Raw genomic sequence first — 12,008 nt, forward strand, 5'->3', positions numbered from 1 at the left:
GATACAGAGCCAATTTTAATAAACTTATTGGAGGGTCTCATTGGAGTAGGAATTAAACCAACAAATTTGCCAATTATGAGTTAGGTCCTTTAACCATTCAGCCATGTGAAATGATTTTTAATCGCTTATATGAACACACCTCTATGCACAGTTAACTATTATTTGCCGTGGCTTATTTACTCTTATTATTTTTATTTTATTTGGATGAATTATTATCTCTTCAAAAAAAAAAAAAAATGGGTAATTACCTTTTCCCCCATGAACTACCAAAAAATGCGTGATGCCCCCACAAACTACCAACTCGACCAAAATAGAGCATTCAACTACCAAAGATAACCCTTTTCCCCCCTTCCGTCGGTCAAAGGGGTTAAAACAAACGGTCAACGGGTCACATGACCGTCACACGCCGTTTTACCTTCATGTTCTTCCTCTTTTCCCCCCATGAACTACCACCATCTTCCTCTTTTCTCCCCATAAACTACCACCATCTTCCAATATGCCCCCATGTAAAATGGCACATGACCCGTTGACTGTTTCTTTTAACTCCTCTAACTGACAGAATGGGGGAAAATGGTTGTCTTTGGTAGTTGAATGCTCTATTTTGGTCGAGTTGATAGTTCATGGAGGCATCGCGTATTTTTTGGTAGTTCATGGGGGGAAAAGGTAATTACCAAAAAAAAAAAAAAAGAAAATGATGTAAGAGCATTCCTAGTAGCCTCATCAAAATAGTTTTTTAGCTATTTTGGTGAGCCAATTTAATGAAAATCCTGAAAAATCACTCCCAACAGCCTCACCATTTTAACCAAAAAAATTTGATGACTGAAATTACTAACCAAATTAGATGAGGCATTTTCACTCAACAACTCATTCACCAAATTTTGTTTCACCTTTCTCTCTCACATAATTAGCACACTTTTTTCTTTTTTTCTCTCATTTTCTTCTCCTATCTCCCATATCTCACACGATAATGTCTTTATTTTATGGATATGAATGATTTTTTGTAAAAAGATTATATAGAGAAAAAATAAATAAATATGAAAAAATTATTATTTAAATGGAGTAGTGAATATTGACTAGTTAAAATGGTGAGGTTGCTGAGAGAATTTTAATAAAGTGGTTCACCAGAATAGAAAAAAATGATTTTTAGTTATTTTGGTGAGTAAAATTTGGTGAAACTATTAGGAATGCTCTAAAAGACCTGATTCCGCTCCATATAGAATTTAAACTCTTCAAAGTATTTTGATTCTTAACTTTTAAAGCAATCCAAATAGAGAGTGGGCCATTGAAGATTGGTGAGGATTGGGCCTTCTAAGACCCGACCCAGGCCCAGTTGTCGCACCATGCTTACGTGTAAATAGTAAAAAGGTATTGGTGAAAACGTCAACAGAAAACGAAAAAGGAATTATTAACAAACGAAGAGTTTCTTTCCGTGTTCTCGTTGTACTTTCTCTCTCTCTCTCTCTCTCTCTCTCTGTCTGCTCATCATCAGCTGGTGGTGGAGAGATTGGAGCTCTCCGCTCAAAACCAGAAAATCCCAACACCAATAACGTACTTGACCCACAAAACGCTGAAAAGAAGCAAGTGTTTGTTACAATCCCAAAAACCGTGCTCAATTGGGTTCTTCCTTGGCAACACTTAGGTGAGTTTTTTTTATTTTTTTGGTTTCTTTGATCCCATTTTCTGTCTCTGAATCTCAAGAAGTGGGATTCGTTTAGTTTTTCAAAATGGGAAGACTTTGTATTTGGGTGTTCTTTTGGAAACTGAATTTAGAACCGAAGGTTGGGACCGAAATTGTTGTGTTGGGATGGAATTTTGGAATGTTTTGAAACGAAGACTTGGGATTTAAGTGCTTTGACATTTATTTCTTTTTTAGACTTGTTGGGCAATTTTTGTTAAGTGCTGTGAGTGTTACTGTTTGAAGTTACAACGTGTATGTGGAAGCATTTGCGTATTGTTATTGCTTCGGTCAGAGACTTGAATATACTTATGTCTTGATTTTTAAAGCAAAATTTGCTTCGAATTTTGTGTTTTTTGGTAAAATGTATGAAAATTGAAAAGCAGAAAATTTTACCTTTGGAAACTCTGCTGAAAGTATTTGTTAGAGAGTAATAAGAATGAATATTTATATGGAGTTTATGGTTCTGATTCCGTAGGTGTAGAATGCAACCAAATTGGTGGACTTTAAATTGGTTCTGCCAATTTGAATATCAGGATCCCAATAACATGAATGTTATGCAGATTTGAGTGTTTGTCCGTGAATCTATTTTTCTTTGTTCAATAGTTTTCTTTAGAATAATATTGTGCTTTGCCAATGACTTATAGAGGTACATAACGCAGGATGTTTCAACTTTTAGCTATGTATTAACTTTTTCCTCGAGTGGGGTCACCATGGGGAACTATTTGTAGTCCTCCAGAAGACACCGCAACGGTGCTTATATCGTACGGTCAATTGGAATGGATGTTGAAGTAGTAGATGTTGAAGGAGACAGTAGGGAAGATCGTGTTCCTGGAAATGCTGAACCCGACAATGTTGAAAAACAGAATGAAACTGAGAATTCTACAGGGAGAGAAGTAATAAATCAGGAGGATGATGCAACTGCTAAACCACATGTGAGCATGGAGTTTGAGTCCGAAGATGCGGCAAAGACTTTCTATGATGCATATGCCAGGCGTGTGGGTTTTAGCACCCATGTTGGCCAGTTCAGCCGTACAAAGCCTGATGGGCCAATTGTAACTTGGGAATTTGCATGTACCAGAGAGGTTTTTAAAAGGAAGAATGTAGAAAGCTGCAATGCTATGGTTAGGATCGAGAGGAAGGATTCAAACAGTTGGGTTGTGACAAAATTTGTTGAGGACCATAATCATTCCATGGTGTCTCCTAGTAAGTTCCATCACCTTCGACCCCGTAGGCATTTTGCTGGTACTACCAAGAATGTGGTTGAAACGTTGGATGGTACTAGTGATGTTTATGTTTCCATGGATGGCAATAGTGTATCTTATGAACCAAATCGTGTGGTTAGGAGTGCCTCCCCTGTAGAGCCAAATCACCCAGTCAGAAGTATTGGGCATGTGAATTACATTAGACCTTCGAGCAGAAAGAGGACCCTTGGTAGAGATGCTCAAAATCTTCTAAACTATTTCAAGAAGATGCAGGCTGAAAACCCTGGCTTCTATTACGCAATACAGCTTGATGATGATAACCGCATGACTAATGTCTTTTGGGCTGATGCAAGATCAAGGAATGCTTATAACTACTTTGGTGATGCAGTAACTTTTGACACAATGTATAGACCAAATCAGTACCAGGTCCCATTTGCTCCCTTTACAGGTGTAAATCATCATGGTCAGATGGTGTTGTTTGGTTGCTCTTTACTTCTAGATGAATCTGAGTCTTCCTTTACTTGGCTGTTCAAAACATGGCTATCCGCAATGAATGATAGGCCTCCTGTTTCTATAACCACAGACCAAGATAGAGCCATACAAGCAGCGGTTGCTCAGGTTTTTCCAGAAACTCGTCACTGTATTTGCAAATGGCACATCTTAAGAGAAGGCCAAGAAAGATTGGCTCATGTATACCTTGCTCATCCTTCCTTCTATGGTGAGCTGTATAGCTGCATCAACTTTTCTGAGACAATTGAGGATTTTGAGTCATCTTGGGCCATTCTCCTTGATAGATATGATCTACAAAAAAATGAGTGGCTTCAGGCAGTGTATCATGCTCGCAAGCAGTGGGCCCCGGTATATTTTCGTGGCACTTGCTTTGCTGCACTTTCTTCAAACCAAGGTGTTAGCTCCTTTTTTGATGGTTATGTGAATCAGCAGACAACCATACCTCTGTTCTTTAAGCAGTACGAAAGAGCCCTGGAACATTCATTAGAAAAAGAAATAGAAGCAGATTACGATACCATTTGCACTACACCAGTACTGAAGACTCCATCACCAATGGAACAACAAGCAGCAAACCTCTATACCAGAAAAGTTTTTGCAAAGTTTCAGGATGAGTTAGTTGAGACTTTTGTGTACACTGCAAATAATATTGAGGGTGATGGGGTTGTCAGTAAATACAGGGTTGCAAAATATGAACATGATCACAAGGCTTACATAGTCAATTTAGATGTTTCTGAGATGAAAGCCTCCTGCAGCTGTCAGATGTTTGAATACTCTGGCGTACTTTGTAGACATATATTGACTGTCTTCACTGTAACAAATGTTCTTACCCTTCCATCGCATTACATATTGAAGCGATGGACAAGGAATGCCAAAGCTGGGGTTGGACTTGATGAACAAAATGCAGATTCACAAGGTATTGAGACTCTCACCTTGCGCTTCAACAGTTTATGTCAGGAAGCCATTAAATACGCGGAAGAAGGGTCAATTTCTATTGAGACTTATAATGCAGCATTGAGTGCTCTAAGTGAGGGTGGGAGAAAACTTGCTGTTGTGAAGAAAAATGTTGCTAAAGTCACACCTCCTAGTTCTCAGGCTAGCAGAAATGGTCAGGAAGACAGCAACAGGAAAACCTCTACATTAATTCCTGAGATGGGTCCATCATTATGGCCTTGGCAAGAAGCAATTCCACATCACTTTAATCTTAATGACAAGGGAGTTCCTGTTGCTGATTTGAACCAGCCGAGCTTGGCTCCTGTGTCTATTCAACGTGATGGTGGCAATCCTGATAACACGGTATGAATCACTCAAGATCTACCAAATTCTTGTTGATTGGAAGTTTTGAATATACTTTGATGATGGCTCAATTATTTATTTAGGTGGTTATGACTTGTTTCAAGTCCATGACTTGGGTGATAGAAAGTAAGAATTCTACACCACCTGGTAAAGTAGCTGTCATTAATTTGAAGGTATGCATCTGTATTCTCTATATTCTGACAACTTTTGTTTATTTATCTCTCTCACTAGTGGTCTTCAATGTTTTTTGACCAATTTATTTCTGTTTAATATTGAATATCGGAGTTGGGGTAGGTGAACTAGGTCTTAGGTTGAAATCTTACCACATAAAGGAAACGTAGTGAAATATGATGAACTGAAAAGTGGAAATGAATGTATCCTATAGCAAAGAAAGGATTAGTCCTATCCTTGAAGAAACCGTTTAATATTTTTTGCAGTCTCTGTCAGACCTTTAACCTTGTAATAATATTTCATTGTCTTGTTCTCTGTATTCCAAATACATAATAGCTGAGAAAGATTACTAAAATACATTGATCTTAATGTTGTCATCATTCTTTTTGTAATTTCCTTTAACTACACTTTAGCTGCAAGATTATGGCAAGAACCCTTCCGGAGAGACAGAGGTACAATTTAGGGTAACAAGGATCACACTTGAGCCTATGCTGAGATCCATGGCCTACATCAGTCAGCAGCTATCGACACCAGCCAATAGAGTCGCTGTTATAAATCTAAAGGTACAAAATCCCTTTAAGGAATTAAAAAATTGTTATATTGAGTTCTTTCATCACTCTGATCAATTTTTGTAAGAACTCAGACCATTCAGACCATTCAAAATTGCTTCGTTTTGTCTTTTACTTCTGCAAATTTGGTTCCACATAATAGTGTTAACGTTCATTGAAGATGTACATGCTATATGTTATATAGGCAGTGGTTAAAAGCGTATTTTTACTTATCAAAAAAAAAAAAAAAGGTGTATTTTATCTAGAAGGCAGATTACTGTGTTACCTGGAACAGGAATGTTAATGTTGTTAGCCACTTACTCAGCAATGTGGTACAGTGAGGATAGGCTTATTTACAGTTTATGTAGAGTGTTCAATTAGAATTTAGAATGCTGAGGGTGGTCTGTAGTTAGTATAACTCGAGTTATCTTTTTCCGCAAACACTTCATAATCTACAAGAGTCAAAAATTACTTTCTAATGTCTTGCCTTTCAATCAAGGCCAAAAAGGAAAGAAGATAGAAAAAGTTTTGGATGGTCAAATTTAGTGTTTGGGAATGAAGTCTACCACATTTTGGTTAGATAATCCTGATCTGGCTCCTGGCCACAACTTGCTAGGATAGTAGTGAACTGTGGTACCACACCGACATATTGGGAGTCTTAAGCCTTATGAGCTGATGGTTTATTATGCATTGATATAATTAATATTGTCACATGTGAGATTATGTTTGGTCTTGTTTACTGGTTTGCTCCACTCAATGAAATTACGAAAAGGAGAATTTTGTGAATTTTGTGTCTTTAGTCGTTTCTTCAGTGGTGGTGTTATATTTCTTCAAACTTTTGCAGTAGCATTTGATGGTACTTCTTTGTGATCTATATTGATTTCATTTTGACATGGAAAATAGTTTTATCAATCATGGTCCATAATTTTGACTGATGTGTGAAATTGGCAAACCATGTGCAAGTATTTCATGAGTTGCCAAATCTGTAGCATGGCATTCATTTGGTTCCAGAAAACCATCATGAAAGATATGAAATACCAACATGGCAAATCCATGATAACTATGATACAAAAGTCATACATACATTCCAGACCTACCATGAGGTATAGACATTGACAAGGAAAAGACACAGGAAAGACATGAAACGCTAAAATGGCCAATCCGAGAAGAAGGATGAAGTACATGTTCTTTTTCTAACCTTTCGTTATTGGTAATCCTGAAAATTCAAATATATAGTGTAGAACACTCTCTCTCTCTCTCTCTCTCTCTCTCTCTCTCTCTCTCTCTCTCTCTCTCTCCCCATATTTTGAGAGGGCAAAGTTACTAACAACTCCTAATTTTTGTTGAGAAAGATCAATAAATCCTAATATTTTTTCAGCAGACCATTTAGTACAAGTACTCTAATACTAAAATGACTTAAAAGAAAATTTTAACTGTGAAGTAAGCAAATTTTTTTCATCTATATTAAGATGAGTTGCTTTAAATGTTATACTAGCATTATGTTCATGTTTCAAATATATCTAGTATTTTAGCTAACATTATTAGGCTAACCGTTGACTTCCCAAGTTTTTATAATTAATTAATGGGACAAGAATATATTTAGTTAAGTATCAGGAAAAGGATGCAATAGACCTATTTACAATTTATGGGAGTACCCAAACTTAAGAGCTTAGCTAATGTTTTCAAAAGTTATATAGGTGGCTGTTAGGGTGTGCTGTATAAATGCATAGGCAGTTAGGGTGTGCTGTATAAATGCATAGGCATGTTATAAGATCAAAGTATCACTCGCACTTTTCTTTTTCTTTTTCTTTTTCTTTTTTCCCTGAGCAAGATTTTAGACCCGAGACCTACACAAGCCCACCTACCTTTTACCACTTGAGACAATGCCCAGTTGCAAGCTATTATCATCTAATTGGATTCCACAGAAAGGCACTTCTTCAACAGCACACATGTCATGGGGTCTTCACGTGGATGTCATAAATAGTACTTTTACTAAATAAGTCCTGTTTTTATTTCAGCAGTCTCAATATATGATTCTTAGCTAGAAATATTTAATAAGTTCTGTTGCATCATATTTATATAGGAACGTCCTATGGTTGTGATAATATAGCTGTAGCAGCTTAAATGTACAATTTTATTCAGAATATCATTCATTTAACAGTAATTTGACTTTTGTACCCTAGTTCTTATATAATTTTTTCCCAGTTTTACCTTTTTTGTCTGTTGTGAAATATTGCTTTTGCTTGTCTTTTATTGTTTTCCATTCAGTTCCATCATGATACTTTGGCTACATTGCTTAGCAGAAGTTTCTATCAAAAAACATTGCTTAGCGGAAGTCAGTGTCTGTCTCAGACTAAGGACATGTGAGAAACTTGGCACTGAACTAAACATTTTGAAGCAAGAACACTGAGAATTACATGGATATGATCTATCAAACATCTAGGGATGTTTTGACTTTAGACTTCATAATATTTTCAATTTTCAATTTCAGAAAATCCAAGACTATATGAGATTCTAATTTTTGTTTTTTAGAATAGTTGCATGACTTTCAAGTGGTAAGTGGTTCATGAAACTGCCTATGTGTTTGGTCAGCTCCAAGATACAAAGACAATTTCTGGAGAAACGGAGGTGAAATTTCAAGTGTCTAGAGATACATTAGGTTCCATGCTAAGATCAATGGCCTATATCCGGGAGCAGCTTTGATAGCTGTAAGCATACTCTTCCCAGAACTATTCATTGTTCAATATTGTCATTATTTGTAGAATTTCCTATCTTGCTATTCTCTGAGGAGCAGTTCTGTTTAGTCCGTCATATGACTGATTTGGAGTTTGTCTATATGGCTTAATCAATTTTGTTATCCCTTAGTATACATGAACCAAAATGATTAGAGAAAGAATGAATTCCGGACACATAGGATGCGCCATACATAATCTTGGGGATGACTTGATGGACATTATAAAAATTTAATAAGTCTAGTATTCGTGGTTTTAACTAGCAACAGCACTTATGACTACTTATCAAAAAATTAATGCCCTAGGATACATATTGCATATTGTAATTACTATACTACCTGGAGAGTGTGTTCATTTACATTATTGCAGTTTCTTCAATATTCATTTGCTGTCCACCTTGAATAGTGCCAGTCTATGTTACTGTTGGACTTTCACACTTGTTCATGGGGACTATTTCCTTCGAAAGATTGCCATATCCAGCAACTTTCTATTGCAGAAATTTTATTTATTAAAAATTATTGACCCAATGACCTTGTAGCCAAGTCACACTTCCACTCTCTACAAGAATGTGGTGGTGGATGAGTTCACCAGCTGAAGTCTTGTGGAGTATGAAAATCACTAATCAATCAAAAAGTTCAAACTTCTATATGCTTTTTCTTTGAAATTTTTGTATGAAGTTCGACAATGAAGTTATACCTGGTAAGATGATTTATGTTGTGCCATGATTTGATGTTTACTTACAGCGCTTCATTCTAATGGTGATGAAGTCTTCACACGAGTTCCCTTGAGACCAATACTGATTCAGACCTATCATTGTTTGGAAAGGCAATAGCAATAGTGGACATTGTAGGTGTGTCCTGTCCTGGTTTATAAGATTCATGTACCATGTTAATACCATGTTAGTGTTTCATTGACAGAATTTGTCTAGTTGTAGTTAGGTTTGTTAGATCTATTCCATTGACCACATTCAGTTTTAGCATGTTAGTTAGGTTTGGTTAGCAATATTTCTAACTTAATACATTGTTTCCATGTAAACCATGTGTTGGAAACTTATTTGTATATGTAAGCTGTGAACTTCCACTTCTTTGCCTAATGAGCATTACAGATATTCTGTAATTTGGCTACAGGAGACTGGCATTTTCTTTTAGTTGGCCTTGTTATACTTCAACTTCCTTATGCTTAATGATGTTGTTCACTTGTTCATTAGTGTATAAAATTGTCCCAGTCTTAAAAATTTATAAGCATACAGAGTAGAATTCCAATATTTATTGGTAAAGCTAAATTCGACTAATCATATTCATAGTTCAATCCTGTCAGAATAATGCCTACCAGAACACAAGATGATTTTATTGACTGTATATTGCATGACACTTTTCATGGGATTCTGACAAAACTAAGTATCCTCAAGAAAATAGTAAGGCAGCTTTTCCCCCACTTCTCGAGTGATATCAACAAATATAACAAATCTGTGCGGCCACTTTCTTTTATTATTATTATTATTCCTTTAATAATAATAAGTTGGCCCCTTACATCTGATTTTTAAAAAGTATTTTTGTGTACAAAAGATTTTAAAAAGTGTGTTGTGTTTTGCTTTTTAAAAAATATTTTGTTTTTTTGTAAAGTGTTTTGTGCTTATGAAATATTTTGAGAAAAGTGTATTTTTAGTTTTGAAAAGAGAAGACTTTTTGAAAATCGTTAAACCAGTAATAGCCATGGTTACTTCTTGATGCAATTTCCATGATTAAGATTTTAGTAAATCATAGATAGACAAACTACGAAACTTGTGGTCGAGTAATTCTAAACGTTATATTCATTAAAAAAAAAAAGTAACATTTAAATTGATACATAATGTGATCGAGTAATTCTAAACGTTATATTCATGTCTCTCTTGTGTCTTTTTAATAATAATGTAGCTTTTAAAATCACTAAGAAACTTATGATCGATCATTATTGAATTTTAATCAAATGATGATTTTAAAAGTCATATCATTATTAAAGGGACATAAAAAGAACACGGATATGACGTTTATAATTACTCAATACGATCCAACAAATGGATTTACATATTTTAACAAGAATGTGACAAATAAAGAGTCGAGTGACAGTTTTATATTGTCTCCATTTTGTGGGGAGTTTTTTTTTTTTATAATGTTTATGTTAGGTCCAAAATCAGTCATTTTCTGAGTGGGCTGCTCCCCACCAGCAAAAACAAGAAGGGGTCATCAGTAGGCCTTTGGTCCTTCGACCGAAGGCCCTCGGATACCCCAAATCAGTGTCCTAATCTTGAGGCGAGGAAGGGGTGTAGAGAGGGAGAGCTCCTCCAAGTGGGAGAAGTCTCGTGTGTATATGTTGGGGGCGATATGAGAGACATGCCTGAAATGGGGAGAGAAAGGGGCCTTATATTAGGTCTTTTGGGCTTTTATGACTATAGGCCCTATTTGGACTTTTGGGGCCCTTCTTGGGCCTTAGCTGGAGTGGGGCTTGGGCCTTGATAGTTGTAGGCCTTTTATTTGACTGGATCTTTGGTCCGGTCCATACTAGACAAATCTGGATACTCGTATCTTTTTTTCTTTTCTTTTTTTTCTTTTTTTCTTTTTTTTCTTTTCTTATAAGTCGGTTACCCGTATCTTTCTTGATGACCAAAAAATGCATCAATTTTTTTTTTTTTAACCTCTTTTGTTAAGACACGTGTGCTTTTTAGACGATTCTTGATTCTGTCCGTTTAGGTGTTGAAATTTTTTAATAAGAATAATATTCTGAATTTGTTTGCGGATTTCGAGATAATAAAAATGTGTTTGAATGTTTAATAGAATTCATATTCTTTTTGAATTTGTATTTAGGTGTTGAATTTTGAGATTGGAAAAAAGTGTTTTTTAATGGTAGGAAGTGATTGAAAATAATTGGATTGTATGAAAAGTTGTGTATAATGATTGGTGTTAAATTTTTGAGATTAGAAAAAAAAATGTTTCTTAATGATAGAAAATGATTGGATTGTATGAAAAGTTGTGTATAATAATTGGTGTTATAAAAATTAATGTTGATAATGATTGAAATAATCATGGCATTTGAATATTTAAATCCAGGTTTTATTCCGGTTGGATGTGGGTTTTTAGGTTTTTGAATAAAACCCAATTAAAATATTGAAAAAGTTTCGAACCAATCAGACCTAGCAAACAGAACAAATAGAGATAGTCAATCCAACTAGTTGAAAAGGCCAACCTTGCTAGGCTTTACAATATCTCGCAGACAGTTTTCTTTCAAATTGAATTAAAGGACGAAAAGCCGTCTTCCGGCTTTACAATATCGCATAATGTCTTTCAAAGATGGAAACCCGGTAGAAAACCTTCAAATATTCCTTCTATCTAGTCTGTTAAATTGAAACGTATCCAAAATGTGACTCTAACATGCATTATAAAAATATGGCAGATTAATAGACTACATTTAAATAAATAAATAATAAAAATAAAAATCAACCCAGTTTAAAAAAAAAAAAAATTTGTTCTATCTTTCACCCGTATTGAAAAATTTAGTATGAAATTGAGAACTGTTGATTGGTACTTTCTGGTAAAAATTTCTGTATCTATTATATTCTCTGCAGGTTAAGAGAGTTTTAGGGATTTGCAACAATAGTATACCAAGCCGGGAGAAAAATATATCAATAAATATATCTGTAAAAAATAAAAAAATAAAACAAAATCTCATGTGACTTGTTCATTTTGAGAAAATCCACTAAGAGCACTAGTAGTTATTACCCTATATTGGTTCCCTTCCCTATATTTAGAAAAAATTTCATGAAAAACATCAAAAAACCTTCCACAGCAGATGCCTTATATTTAGATGAGGGGTTGGGAATGAATAGTAATTCCCTATGTAT

General features: G+C 35.3%; 1 protein-coding gene across 4 annotated transcripts; it reads left to right on the plus strand.

The window, feature by feature from the left end:
* Positions 1-1,403: 1,403 nt before the first annotated feature.
* On the plus strand, positions 1,404-9,250 carry LOC133879717 (protein FAR1-RELATED SEQUENCE 3-like). 4 transcript variants are annotated; one of them, XM_062318418.1, is made up of 6 exons: positions 1,405-1,639; positions 2,338-4,683; positions 4,767-4,856; positions 5,268-5,417; positions 7,995-8,110; positions 8,878-9,250. In XM_062318418.1, the coding sequence occupies exons 2-5, from the start codon at positions 2,455-2,457 to the stop codon at positions 8,103-8,105; spliced, it is 2,580 nt and encodes an 859-aa protein (XP_062174402.1). In that variant the 5' UTR covers positions 1,405-1,639; positions 2,338-2,454; the 3' UTR covers positions 8,106-8,110; positions 8,878-9,250. The 4 variants fall into 4 exon arrangements, with proteins under 4 accessions (XP_062174404.1, XP_062174405.1, XP_062174402.1 ...); XM_062318419.1 differs by having other exon boundaries at positions 2,355-4,683; XM_062318420.1 differs by lacking the exon at positions 8,878-9,250 and having other exon boundaries at positions 1,404-1,639; positions 7,940-8,066.
* The last annotated feature ends 2,758 nt before the right edge of the window (positions 9,251-12,008 follow it).

Source organism: Alnus glutinosa, chromosome 10 (genome assembly GCF_958979055.1).
Source record: "Alnus glutinosa chromosome 10, dhAlnGlut1.1, whole genome shotgun sequence".
Classification (NCBI taxonomy): Eukaryota; Viridiplantae; Streptophyta; class Magnoliopsida; order Fagales; family Betulaceae; genus Alnus; species Alnus glutinosa.